General features: G+C 41.2%; 2 protein-coding genes across 2 annotated transcripts in view; one reads left to right on the forward strand and one right to left on the reverse strand.

Moving 5' to 3' along the window:
• Positions 1–286, reverse strand: part of LOC139401276 (HYDIN axonemal central pair apparatus protein) — a 65,152-nt gene extending 64,866 nt beyond the window's left edge. Inside the window, exon 1 of the mRNA XM_071145650.1 lies at positions 152–286. Coding sequence (XP_071001751.1) covers positions 152–286 — 135 coding nt within the window. The remainder of the gene's footprint in view (positions 1–151) is intronic.
• A 3,703-nt stretch (positions 287–3,989) lies between these two features.
• Positions 3,990–8,322, forward strand: LOC139415967 (purine nucleoside phosphorylase 6). The gene is made up of 6 exons (XM_071164172.1): positions 3,990–4,226; positions 5,820–5,989; positions 6,377–6,480; positions 7,023–7,198; positions 7,417–7,607; positions 7,721–8,322. Exons 1-6 carry the CDS (start codon positions 4,198–4,200, stop codon positions 7,915–7,917), a joined length of 867 nt encoding a protein of 288 aa, XP_071020273.1. The 5' UTR covers positions 3,990–4,197; the 3' UTR covers positions 7,918–8,322.
• The last annotated feature ends 6,662 nt before the right edge of the window (positions 8,323–14,984 follow it).

The following is a 14,984-nucleotide window of genomic DNA, read 5'->3' on the forward strand; positions in this document are numbered from 1 at the left end:
TCAATAGGTAAACATAGAACTGCACTCATTTCAAAGTCAGGGACACATTTTTATATATATATAAATGAATAATGAAGTAGGAGGATATATTCAATAATAGCTGCAAGTCATGTGTATATTGAAAACATACACTCCATATGAATGTACTCACTTTTTTAGGCATATCCTCTCTTCTAACTAGTTTGGGATTCCTGGGTGCCACCACTTTGCTCTTGAATCCCTCGGGTATTTTCAGAGGCAGGCTTGGCAGAGCCGCATGGGATGCCTGAACCTTGGAGGTGGGCATTGCAAAGTTGGATCTTTCTTTGTTTAGTTCATTTGAGAAAACTGCGGATCCTGTTGAATATGAACAAATTAATTTATTTAGAAATCAACAAGACAGACTCACTAAGAGTCTTTATTCTAGTAGATACACTACCCATCAAAAGTTTGGGGTCACTTAGTGTCACGAGAATTTTCAATCCCAATGATAATAACTGACAATCAATAGCTCTGACCTATCCCCGAGATCTGTAAGACCATGGGTTTAATAACAATTAGTCAAAGACTCAGCTTATGCAAAAAGATAGTACAGTTTATTCATGAGAACGTTCTGAAGTCCATTATACAAAGACATCCATTTTATAGCTACGCACATACTTCCACACAAACAGTAGGTATCCTACGCACATACTGTACATTCACACAAACAGTAGGTGAGTTTTATCCTTCTCCATAGTTTTCACCACTGTTCTTCTGTGTTTTCTTAGGCACACACACATTTCTCTCTCTCCCAGTCCAACCTAATTCGACTTGTGTTTAATACTTTAAGTATTCCTTATACATGCAACATAAACTATACTCTCTAGTGGTTACGTTTCAGGGTAGAATTATTTAATCATTATCTTTAAACATATAAATTATTTTATCACTTAGTAATGTCCGTGTTTTTTTTTTAAAGCCATTTTTTTGTCCATTAAAATAACATAAAATTGATCAGAAATACAGTGTAGACATTGTTAATGTTGTAAATGACTATTGTAGATAAAAACTGAAGATTTTTAATAGAATATCTACATAGTACAGAGGCCCATTATCAGCAACCATCACTACTGTGTTCCAATGGCACGTTGTGTTAGATAATCCAAGTTTATCATGTAAAAGGCTAATTGATCATTAGAAAACCCTTTTGCAATTATGTTAGCACAGCTGAAAACTGTTGTGGTGATTAAATCAGCAATAAAACTGGCCTTCTTTAGACTAGTTGAGTATCTGGAGCATCAACATTTGTGAGTTTGATTACAGGCTCAAAATGGCCAGAAACAAATACCTTTTTTTCTGAAACAATGCTGTGTTCTTTAGACTAGTTGAATATCTGGAGCATTGGCATTTGTGGGTTAAATTACAGGCTCAAAATGGGCAGAAACAAAGACCTTTCTTCATACAATGCTGTGTACTACTCCCTTCACTGAACAGCGCAAACTGGCTCTAACCAGAATAGAAAGAGGAGTGGGAGGCCCCGGTGCACAACTGAACAAGAGGACAAGTACATTAGAGTGTCTAGTTTGAGAAACAGACCTCTCACAAGTCCTCAACTGGCAGGTTCATTAAATAGTACCCACAAAACACCAGTCTCAACATCAACAGTGAAGATGATGGCCTTCTAGGCAGAGTTCCTCTGTCCAGTGTCTGTGTTCTTTTGCCCATCTTAATCTTTTATTTTTATTGGCCAGTCTGAGATATGGCTTTATCTTTGCAACTCTGCCTAGAAGGCCAGCATCCTGGAGTCGCCTCTTCAATGTTGAGTTGAGACTGGTTGAAGCTGCAAGTTGAGGACTTGTGAGGCATCTGTTGCCAGGTCGGGACACGGGCGCCCCGGGATGCGGGCACTGAAGGGGGGTTCGCCCAGGGCGCCATATAAACTAGAACCGCCACATACACTTGAAACAAATCTCCAAACCGAAAACTGCAGCCAAAAATGCTTTCTGCTACTTAGATCAGTGAAATGTAAGCTAAACTGACAACGGAGTGAAGAGCAGAAATCTCAACTAGCAAGCAAGCAATTCGCAGCAATGAAGAACGGGAAGGGTGGAGAATTCAGGCAGGGGGGAGATTTTCGGCACAACACCTGGATGTCTCGTATCCTACTTATATCAGTACACTCGTAACAACTTAAGCATTACGAAACTTATATTCGATCAAATAAACCTCAATAACTTAGCAAATAAACCATTCATTTTTTGTTGACCAAATTCACCACTCTATCATTAATCGCCATACAAAAAAATAATTAATTGTGGGCGAAAAAACGAAACCTGCTTGAATGAGAGATTTCCCGCGGAGTTTGGCCTCTCTCTTCCTCCCTGCTGAAGTTATGTTACTTGGCAAGTCTGGTGGTAAACAGTGCTCAAAAGTAATTTATTTCGTGTTTTGGATCAATTACAGCCTGTGCGCAGAGATAACAGTTCTTCAGCACTGTAGCTAGAATCGTCTTTACTTTGGCTGAGTAATTTATTATTATTGGTAACGAAGGTATATTGAATCCATCCAAATGTGTCAATATTTCGTCTGGCGTTCAAATCTGCAAACAGTACAATAACGTTATACTAGCAATCAACTAACGTTAGCAACTAGCTAACGTTAGCTATAAACTTCAGTAAATGTGTCTACATTATCAAGCCAGTTCAAACATTTTATACTCAGTTCTAGGTTCTTTATATTCCTAGTAACCAGGCATTGGCACTTGTTTTGAAACTTACAGAATAGTCACCAATAGTTGTCCCTCTGTTTCTCTCCTTTCAGTTTGTAGCGCATTTAGCCGTTACCATGGCACCGACTCTAAGGGCGTGCTGGTTCCTTGGCAATGGTCACGTGGTCCTCATTGCGTTGGTCACGTGTCCAAAGCGGGAATAAAAGGGTGGGTTTCGGGGAGGCAACATCAGAAACAATGTATCCAAATGGACCTCTGAGACGACCCAACCACCCACCCATACTCTCTTATTAGAGTGACCAGTCTTCTAGCTAGTCGCCAATGTTAAGCCCATTAAATAAATAATTGATTTCAATAGATATGATAAAAGTTAATCATTCTAATTGGGTATCAAGATGACAAATGTTAGATTTATCTAACTAGGCTTCATTAGTAGGCTATGCATGCATTCCTTTCTGAGCACTCAAACTATATGTGAAACAGTTTGGAAGTCTTGTTAGACAATATGTATGCTACATTTGGGGTATTAATCTATACATTGTGGTGCCAGCATATTTGTAATGTTTGCTATCAAAAATGTTTAATGTTTCTTTAACAGTTATTTTATCCCAGTAGACATATGCATGAGTATGCACTAGGTAGTAGAACGTGTGAAAGATCATGAATAATAGAGTAGCAGACTATTTTGTCCTGAAGACCCTGATACCAGGGGATTTCTCTCAAAATGCACATGCCTATTCTGCATCAAAAAATCCCAAAATTACAGTATGAGTCCAGGCCTAACTCCCTATGCCACATGAATTGATAAGACATCATATGTCAGGTTAAGTTAGAACATTACAACAGTGTAGGGGATTGACTTCAGCAAAAGGGCCGAGAAAGACCTTTAAGTAGCCTGCAAACTGCAATATTTCTCGATGTAGTCCTACACAACCAGGCCAAAACCTGACGTATAACCACACTTTTTGCATTTCACATGAGTCAGAGCACATGGAGACATTCAAAAGAGTGGGCATATTTTATTATATTTATATTTTTGGGGGGGATTTCCCCCCAGCCCAAATCATAGTTGACTAATTGAGGTCTCTGCTCTGACTATTAACGTGGGTATTTCCAGTGTGAGAGCGTGGTTTCAGGTAGACAAAAGTTCCCCTTCATGCACCTTCACTGTCAGTAAATCATTGTTTTGTGGTTAAGCTTTAATGTAGAGTTATGTATTATTTGTTCTGCTTTAGTCATAGGATCCTTTCAGTTCCCTATGTTGTCAACGGCTAGCCCGCTGTCAGTGTCAGTCCTCAAGGTTTATTTCGCGGGTCAGTGAGCGCCCCAGTCTGTTAGACAATTGGATTAGAACAACGAGACCTTTCAAAGGAACCGCAAGTCCAACGACTCCTCCTCCGTCACGCCACCCTCCCATCACTGACCTTGTCCTACGAGTACCGTTTGTCGCTAAACGCTGTGGCTGACGAACAAACCATTTCTACTGTAGCTTTACCTCATCATCAGCAATGAACAAGTCATCCTCAAACAAATGCAGGTAAGATAACATATTGGTGTATATCGAAGTAAAACGAAGTGAACGGTTGTCCTCCTGATAGGCTGCACAGTAGAGCCTATAATAATTTTCACAGTAACCCATGAAAGTTCTGCCAAAATGCCAGTTTAGGTCAGTAAAATCGTCATATCGTAGGTAACAATGTGTCGGTGGATTAGGCTACATGAAATAGGCATATTTTCACATATGGCAAGAGATTATCGTGGCTCTATTTGATAGATATCAATACAAATAGTTGATTTACATATCGAAAATGTATATTGTTTATAAGGTTAACAATATTTAAGCTTTTTATCTCCCTATCATTGTTAGTAACTAGGCTGCCTACATCCTCATACGTAGATACACGTTAGCGTGGGCAGCACTTAAAGAAACATGCTTCCTTTTCATGCAAACTCTATGCAAAATGAATTCAAGCATTGAAAGTAGCCCTAGCTTCTGCCAGCTCATTTGAAAGGAAAGGGACTCGCCGTTGTCTGTCAATAAATACAAAATGAGTGGCCATTGTGCGTGTTCATTGTGCGCCTGGTTCAGTAGGAGTGTGCAGTCGCGCGGCTCTGTGGACCATCCTGAATGGAATGCGCTGATCCCGCAGCAGGCAGCAGCACCACGGACAGCTCCGCACTGCGCTGCCACTGAATCATCCAATCCTGCTGCTTATTTCACTTGCTCACTGAGCCTTTGTAGCTATTTTCCGTTTTAAATCCAGCTTTATTATGAAGCGTATACAACCCATAAAACATGGCCTGCCGATATAAAAGTTTATGGTGACTGGAGGTTTATTGCTAACATCGAATATGAGGATGATATTTATTTTTTTACTAGCAGAACTCAAACTGCCTTCTGCAACTAATGTTTGTTAGAGTGACCTCTAGTCAAGTGATCTAATTGGGTTTATGGTAACTTATAAAAGCTGTGTAAGCCTGCTTTTAAATTACAGGACTTGCAATCAATCATTCACCCGATGAGTTTCCGACAACAGTGATGTGTCTCAAATGAAGTCGATGTGCTTGTAGAGTTTGAATGTGTAGAAGTTAATTACATTTTGTTGAACTCACGATTCAATTTAATTCAAGTAGATAAACTCTCTTTCTCTCTCTCTCTCTCTCTCTCTCTCTCTCTCTCTCTCTCTCACACACACACACACACACACACACACACACACACACACACACACACACACACACACACACACACACACACACACTACCAAGAGAGGGGGTTACAGGGTGTGTTGTGTCTGTGATTCTGTTGTTACCAGCTGTAGAAGTTGCTAAGATACTTTTGAAGATCACACTTCTGTAATTGACAGGTTGAGCTCATCAACTAATAAAAGTTCCTATTGGTTGTGTTCAGATGAAAGGTATATAGTAACCTATCTCCACTAAAACACAGATTATCTTTGATGATTTAAATTAACGTCAGGATTGTGGGTTCGATTCCTGTGACCACCCATATGTAAAAATATATGCACAAATTAATGTAAGTCACTTTGGATAGAAGCTTCTGCTGAATGGCATATATTATTATTATATTTCACTGAATAGCATGCACTTACTATGTTTCTTTCCTCAGTTACACATATGAGGATTATAGGGAAACAGCTGATTGGTTGCTGTCCCACACTGAGCAGAGGCCTAAAGTAGCCATCATCTGTGGCTCTGGCCTGGGCGGCCTGGCTGACCTGCTGGACAACAAGACTGTGTTTCCCTACAAGGACATCCCATGCTTCCCCAACAGCACAGGTCAGACAATATCCTTATCCTGTACTGTCCCACCGGAAAATGTACAGCATCACGCTGTCTTCAGTTTGTACATGCATCATTACATCATCCTGTAGACATTACATACTATCTTACAGTGTTATGCTTAGTGAACACTTGACCAAAGCTCAATATACGTTATAATGATCATTGATAACTTATGCATTTAATCATTTAATGTTAGATAAGAAATGTTTAGGTGGATGTTTTGAAAGTTGAAGTAAGAACACCAGTCTTTCACTGTGACCCATAACCAGACCGTCACCCGATGGTGGCTGCTGCTTCCTGTCCTTGGGACCTGACTGAAATATTTACATTCAGTAATTCTATAAAAATACTCCACCTTTTTTTCTTGTTGCACCACTGCAGTACAAGGACATGCCAGTCAGCTGGTCTTTGGGGAGCTGCAGGGGAAGCAGTGTGTCTGCATGCAGGGCCGCTTCCACTTCTACGAAGGCTACAACATTGCCACAGTGAGCTCCACTCTCTCCACCCACCAGAGACATATCCTCATTACATTTTTAATCTATGTTGTGGAAGTGTATTGAAATGCTTGTATGTCCCATGGTAAACCTGACACCTGTTTTATGGGATGATATTTAATTTTAAATGCAGCTACTATATTCTTTCAAATGAGTAGTGAGGATACTCAATGATACTTCACCAGTTTGTACTTTTATGAAGAACATAAGTCCCATAATGTTAGAATAACACAGTTAGTGTCTTGAGTTAGCTTTTAACCTCTGTAAAAGTAGCATACCAGGCAATTTGGGTTAACCTTTGACAGTGTGAGTTGAATTTTCATCGTAAATATTTGGACACAATGTAATCTGCACTCTGACATGATAAGACACACACTCTACACACACCTACACATGGATGTTGTATTGTAAATATGTGATAGTGGAGTAGTAGCCTGAGGGAACACACTAAATGAAAACAGTGCAGGCTTGCTATTATTTTTTTTTAGTACTGAGCATGTGATCTCTTATCTCTAGTTCTTCTTTCTCTCTAGGTGACATACCCGGTGCGAGTGTTCTTCCTGCTCGGGGTGGAGACCCTGATTGTCACTAATGCTGCTGGGGGGCTGAACCCCAACTTTAAAGTTGGTGACATCATGCTGATCAAGGATCACGTCAACATGCCAGGCTTTGCAGGCCAGAACCCACTGTGTGGTCACAACGATGAAAGGTGAGCCTTCCATCACTCCTGGTTAGAATAGCAGTCTCTTGATCTTTGGAAGGAAGGGTCATGTTGCACGTTCCTGCTGTCTGAGAAGCCTGATTACTGGCATTATATTACAGTAGAGCGCATGGGTATTATACTTGTGGACTTCTTGGATTGTACTTTATCCTTTACCTGACATTGAGGGTCTCTGATATGACACAGGACTTTATGTATCTCTTCAGGTTTGGAGTCCGTTTTCCCTGCATGTCGGACGCCTATGACAAAGAACTTTCTATACTGGCCAAAGAGACTGCTGAGGAGCAGGGCTGTTCGTCCTTCATCCAGCAAGGCGTGTACTGCATGCTGGCAGGTCCCAACTTTGAGACCATCGCAGAGTGCAGAGCTCTCCAGAAACTAGGCGCAGATGCTGTGGGTTAGTATGGTTCATTGGGCTTTATCAATGCCCTGAAATCTTTCAATAGATGTCCATTTCTTCTACAGAACTCTAGTGCTTGTCTTCTTTTTCACCCTCTCTGTGCTCTGTAGGTATGAGTACAGTCCCTGAGGTGGTGGTGGCTCGTCACTGTGGTCTTCGTGTCTTTGGCCTGTCTCTCATCACCAACAAGGTGGTCACAGACTACGACAGCCAGGAGAAGGCCAACCATGAGGAGGTATTGGATACCACAAGAATGCGCACTCAGGACCTACAGAGGCTGATCAGTAACCTGCTGGCTAAGATGTAGATCAGCCCCAGTCTGTCTGTGTTAACTGCTCAGGAACATAGCTACTGTAAGGTGATGTTATACAGAAAGCACAGATGCATATATTCTAGAGAAATAGCTAGCAGACAGATAATTGCAATCATATGATATATGTCATTTGAAGGAAAGGCTAGATAGCTTTAAATGATGTCTTATTTGTTTACATTTCTCAGCACAGAGGCTAATGCTAGTATTGCTACTTCAGTTTGATTTGACATCTTATAGGCTAGGATTTGTCTTCATTGTGTAATCTCCAAACTGAAGCACTGTAAAGAGGCATACTAACCAAACTCACCTCTTCAAAAAGGGGTTGTCCATATGGCTATAAAGTAATGTAATACTTGAAAATAATATATTCCTTTGAATTAAAACAAAACTGAAAATGCATCACACTGAAGTGTAAGATATGTAGCCTCCATGTACATTAATGTATTGCACAATTATTAAGTACAAATTAATCTCATGGTCAATGTGATCATGGGATCAAGCACTGCAAGACAAATCAATGGTCTGTATATCACGTGGACCAACAATCATTGTGTTGTTGCTCATTAGTAATGATTAACAATGTATATTTCTTCCTTGTTAGACTTATTATTCTACCTTTCTAGAATCCGACTGCTCCTTGATGGAGAGATCGCCAAAACTCATCATGGTTATAAGAATAATCAAATTTCTCAGAGTGATGAGGAGTAAAACTTTTTTTTTAAACTCTAACATACACTGAATATACCAAACACCTTCCTAATATTGAGTCGGGGCATGGATTCTACAAGGTGTTTAAAGCTTTCTACAGGGATGCTGGCCCATGTTGACTCCAATGCTTTCCACAGTTGTGTCTAGTTGGCTGGATGTCCTTAGGGTGGTGGATCATTCTTTATACACATGGGAAACTGTTGAGCGTGAAAAACCCATCAGCCTTACAGTTCTGGACACAAACCGGTGCGCCTGTCACCTACTACCATACCCCGTTCGAAGGCACGTAAATATTTTGTCTTGCCCATTCACCCTCTAAATGGCACACATACACAATCCATGTCTCAGTTGTCTCAAGGCTTAAAATCCCTTCTTTAACCTGTCTCCTCCCCTTCATCTACACTGATTGAAGTGGAGTTAACAAGTGACATCAATAAGGGATCGTAGCTTTCACCTGGATTCCCCTGGTCATTCTATGTCATGGAAAGAGCAGGTGTCCTTAATGTTTTGTATAGTCAGTGTATATTGGGGACCAGTTATTTTCGTAATCATAAAAAGGAGACTGTTGTTGTCAGATGTTTTTCACAGTTGAGGAGTAGTAATGTACTGTATGTAGGAGATTAACTTCTTTACTTTCATTTCAGTTGTCCTAAAATCGAATGTACTTTCACATAATATACGGTTTAAAACCAGCAAATTACACTTATAAAATTGTGTACTGTTATTGTGAGAGTCACATGCAGTATAGGCAAAACAATACTGAGCACCTTGAGTAGGAGGTTGTGTATGTGTGTGTGTGCTTGCGTGAGGGTGTTTGTGCAGGAGCAATGTTAGTGTGAGATTACAGGTAGTGAAAATCCTTTGAATGGAATGGTGTATTACCTCTTGTTTATGTTCATATTGACTCATGAGCAATATGGGACGAGAACAGTCTTTTAATGTGTTTCATAGAGCAGTACATTTATGTTATGCTTTGTTTTAAAAGGGCAAGTGGGCCTCCCGAGTGGCGCTGTGCCACTAGAGATTCTGGGTTCGAGTCCAGGCTCTGTCGAAGACCGGCCACGACCGGGAGACCCATGGGGCGGTGCACAATTGGCCCAGCGTCGTCCGGGTTAGGGGAAGGTTTGGCCGGCAGGGATGTCTTGTCCCATTGCGTACTAGTGACTCCTGTGGCGGGCAATCACAGTGCACGCTGACACGGTTGCCAGGTGTACGCTATTTCCTCCGACACATTGGTGCAGCTGGCTTACGGGTTAAGTGGGCATTGTGTCAAGAAGCAGTGCGGCTCGGTTGGGTTGTGTTTCGGGGGACACACGGCTCTCGAGCTTCGCCTCTCCCAAGTCCGTACGGGAGTTGCAGTGATGAGACAAGACTGTAACTACCAATTGGGGAAAAATAAAAGGGCAAGTGAGATGATTATCATCAATAATGTTGATCAATAAAAAGAAGGAATCTGATGAAATGAGAGAAAAAGACAAGGGGGATACGCCCCCACGCAACATCCCTCCTCCCCATCCCTATCAGTATTTTGAAAGAACTGGGTCACAGCACTGAAAACATACAGTTGAAGTCGGAAGTTTACATACACCTTAGTCACCTAAATTTAAACTCAGTTTTTCACAATTCCTGACATTTAATCCCAGTAAAAATTCTTTGTCTTAGGTCAGTTAGGATCACCACTTTATTTTAAAAATGTGAAATGTCAGAACAATAGTAGAGAGAATGATTTATTTCAGCTTTTATTTCTTTCATCACATTCACAGTGGGTCGGAAGTTTACATACACTCAATTAGTATTTGGTAGCATTGCCTTTAAATTGTTTAACTTGGGTCAAATTTTGGCCCATTCCTCCTGACAGAGCTAGTGTAACTGAGTGAGGTTTGAAGGCCTCCTTGCTCGCACACGCTTTTTCAGTTCTGCCCACAAATGTTCTATAGGATTGAGGTCAAAGATTTATGAAGGCAACTCCAATACCTTGACTTTGTTGTCCTTAAGGCATTTTGCCACAACTTCAGAAGTATGCTTCGGGTCATTGTCCATTTGGAAGACCCATTTGTGACCAAGCTTTAACTTCCTGACCAATTTCTTGAGATGTTGCTTCAATATTTCCACATAATTTTCCACCCTCATGATGCCATCTATTTTGTGAAGTGCACCAGTCCATCCTGGAGCAAAGCACCCCCACAACATGATGCTGCCACCCCCTTGCTTCACGATTGGAATGGTGTTCTTCGGCTTGCAAGCCTCCCCATTTTTCCTCCTAACATAACGATGGTCATTATAGCCAAAAATAATAATTTGTATTTATTCAAACCAGAGGGCATTTCTCCAAAAAGTGCGATCTTTGTCCCCATGTGCAGTTGCAAACCATAGTCTGGCTTTTTTATGCCAGTTTTGGAGCACTGGCTTCTTCCTTGGTGAACTGCCTTTCAGATTATGTCGATATTGGACTCGTTTTACTGTGGATATAGATACCTTTGTACATGTTTCCTCCAGCATCTTCACAAGGTCATTTGCTGTTGTTCTGGGATTGATTTGCACTTTTCGAATCAAAGTACGTTCATCTCTAGGAGACAGAACACATCTCCTTCCTGAGCAGTATGGCAGCTGCGTGGTCCCATGGTGTTTATACTTGGTACTATTGTTTGTACAGATGAACGTGGTACCTTCAGGCATTTGGAAATTGAGGTCTACATTTTGGAAAGATTACTTGTGTCATGCACTAAGTAAATTTCCTAACCGACTTGCCAAAACTATAGTTTGTTAACAAGAAATTTGCGGAGTGGTTGAAAAATGAGTTTTAATGACTCCAGCCTTAGTGTATGTAAACTTCCGACTTCAACTGTAGATATGGACATATCAACATATACACTAAACATGCTCCAAAATGTGGTGAATGAAAAGGAATTTCCCATCCCCAATCCATTACATAATTCAACAGTTCTGCCAACACACTGTAGAAGTGGAGCTGAGATGAAATATTAACACAGTGAGCCTAGCAGCCTGCCACCAGAAATAAAGAAATATCTCCAAAGATGCTTCTATCTATGAAGACCAAGAAAATAACACTTTTTTAAAATGGTTAAGAACAACATTATGTGTCATACAGAGTATAATCTAAGCTTGATGCCCTCAATCTCACACAAATGATCAATGAACCTACCAGGTACAACCCCAAATCCTTAAACACCGGCACCCTCATAGATATCATCCTAACCAACCTGCCCCCCAAATACACCTCTGCTGTCTTCAACCAGGATCTCAGCGATCACTGACTCATTGCCTGCGTCCGCAATGGGTCTGCGGTCAAATGACCACCCCTCATCACTGTCAAACGCTCCCTAAAACACTTCAGCGAGCAAGCCTTTCTAATCGACCCGGCCCGGGTATCCTGGAAGGATAATGACCTCATTCCGACAGTAGAGGATGCCTGGTTATTCTTTAAAAGTGCTTTCCTCACCATTTTAAATAAGCATGCCCCATTCAAAAAATGTAGAACCAGGAACAGATATAGCCCTTGGTTCACTCCAAACCTGACTGCCCTTGACCAGCACAAAAACATCCTGTGGCGTACTGCATTAGCATCGAATAGCCCCCGCGATATGCAACTTTTCAGGGAAGTTAGGAACCAATTTACACAGGCAGTTAGGAAAGCGAAGGCTAGCTTTTTCAAACAGAAATTTGCATCCTGTAGCACAAACTCCAAAAAGTTCTGGGACACTGTAAAGTCCATGGAGAATAAGAGCACCTCCTCCCAGCTGCCCACTGTACTGAGGCTAGGAAACACTGTCACCACCGATAAATCCATGATCATTGAGAATTTCAATAAGCATTTTTCTACAGCTGGCCATGCTTTCCACCTGGCTACCCCTAACTCGGCCAACAGCCCTGCACCCCCCACAGCAACTTGCCCAAGCCTCCCCCATTTCTCTTTCACCCAAATGCCTTTTACATGTCCTCCAACACCACTTCCAGCACCATCTGGTCTCCCATCCAGGGACTGACCAGGACCAACCCTGCTTAGTTTCAGAGGCAAGCCAGCAGTGGGATGCAGGGTGGTATGATACTGGTAAAATTTTGAGCATAATGGTGCATCGTGGTGCAACCAGTCTGCAGCGCCTCTCACATTCTTTGGGGAAAACCCTGCATAAGCATTACTGAATTCCTATCATTCAAATCTATTTGACCACCACACAAAGGTTAGATTAAAAAACACATGTCTGGAACAGTGCTGTGTTATAACAGAGAAGGCAACATTGGCATTGCTATGAGCGATAGTGCTACATCACAGTATTTAATTTAGCCACTTGCAGACGTGTAACTGTTGCAGAGCTGTTTGGGCAATCTCATAGTTTATTGCATGATATCATGATGTCTCTGGGAGTAAGCTACATTGTGTTAATCATACATTGCACACTTTGTTCCATTTTGGGTCAGATGTCAGAGATTGTTTTTGTTTCCTCCTTTCTTTTCCCTCTTTTCTCTTTTCCAGGCACATCTTCCATCCCTTTTTGCAGCCCCCCCCCCCCCCCCCATCTCTCAAACACCAACTGCTAAATCATCCTAAAGATCCCAATTCCATTTTGGCTCACTACACATTAATGTCACTGCAATGTTCTCTCAGGCCCCATATTTCAGGGACACTTTCCAAGATCTCTATGTGGATAACAGATTTCAGTTAACAGTAAACCCATATGAGTCACTAAACTTGTAAATCACTCACAATAAAATGCGATAATAATTGATGAACGTGATACTAGTTTGGACAATATGGTCTTTCTCTTCTATATAAACACACACCAAGCTAAAAAAAAAACAGTGCCCATTTTTAGATCAAGAGGCACGCTCTCCCTGTCTCTCCTACCCAGATATCTCTTAACAACACAGACACACACACACACACACACACACATTTTGGTGTAATCAGTAAATAGCAATCCCACTGTTGACGGAGATACTTTTTTTTACTCTCTTGCATCAAATGTTCGACGCTACCAGAGGGAGAGTCTGTAAAATACAGTGTAATAATAAGAGAGGGATTTAAAAGTATTTTGGGAGATTCCCGCCTACACACACTCCAGTGCACTGTGGTACAACACACACTCTTTTGAAAGTTTGTTTAAGTTTTTCTTTATTTGCTCATTAAAATCGCTAAATAGTAGAGGAAGAAAGAAAGAAAAGAGATACATGAGCAGCAGAGATGGGAACCACAATTGAAAACAACATCAGTCAGAGGCGGTTTTAATATGTATATGAACAATTGCTATTCCCTGTTTGCGTGTCAATCAATCTATATTCATGAAGGGGACAAAAACATTTCCTGAATAGAGAAAACCAGAGTGACAACCAAAAGAATGGAGGGGTGAAGGAAAAAAACACCAGTGCTATTGTCTTAAGGTCAATGCTTTAAACCTCTATGCATGGTGACAGCTCTCATCTCAGAATGATGATCTATCTGACCCTGTCTTGCCAATAAACGGGAGACTATTCCACGGTGAAAAGACCTGCGGAGGAAATAGACTGAGACATTGTTGCTGAATAAAGACTTTCAATATTTCCAAACCGGTCTGACATCACTGGATCTGATGGAGGATGGGCCTGTTCAAATGGTATTGGCTGACTGTCTGTTATAGATCATATTAGCTAACCGCTAATTTTAGATTATGTTAGCTGACATCATTCCATATAAAGTTATGGGTTATTGAGCCTTTGTGACATTTAAATGGTGTCTGTTGCACTAAACATGTTCTCATGAGCCATCCTGGTTGGTGGGTGTTACGCACGAAATAGGATACATTACATTGATTTTTCAGAGGGTTTTTTGTTCTGTATTGAGTGTCATAGTCAGTGTTAGAGCCAGTGTAGTCCCTCTGCTTTATTCTCAATGAGGGGGGCCTCACCAGTGGCCTTGAGAGGAAAACACACAGTATGTCATGAGGAGATAAGAGGAAGTGTGAGACTGCCAGGTAGTGGATGCATTGATTTACTGGACATATTTCTCAGTAACAGAGGAAATTCACAATTTTCACCACTAGCCAAAGGATCATATTGTGACGCTGTGCCACAAAGCCAGGGCAGCTCAGTCCAGACAGAGTCATGGACTAAAGCCCACTTATAAATTGCAGCCAGTAGCCTCTCACTCAATGGAAACTCACATTATTACAGCAAGGTGTGTCCTCATTTCTGAGCTCACTACAGATAAGGCGTTGATCATTGTCATTCTTGACCTTTGAAACTCGATCTGCATGTCCAAGGATGTTTAAATGTATGTAAATGGTAATGAATGTACGTAAATTGTAAAGTATTTTTGTCTGTAATGTCTTTTTTTAATGTGTCGGACCCCAGGAAGACTG

The sequence above is a fragment of the Oncorhynchus clarkii genome, chromosome 1 (genome assembly GCF_045791955.1).
Source record: "Oncorhynchus clarkii lewisi isolate Uvic-CL-2024 chromosome 1, UVic_Ocla_1.0, whole genome shotgun sequence".
Lineage (NCBI taxonomy): Eukaryota > Metazoa > Chordata > Actinopteri > Salmoniformes > Salmonidae > Oncorhynchus > Oncorhynchus clarkii.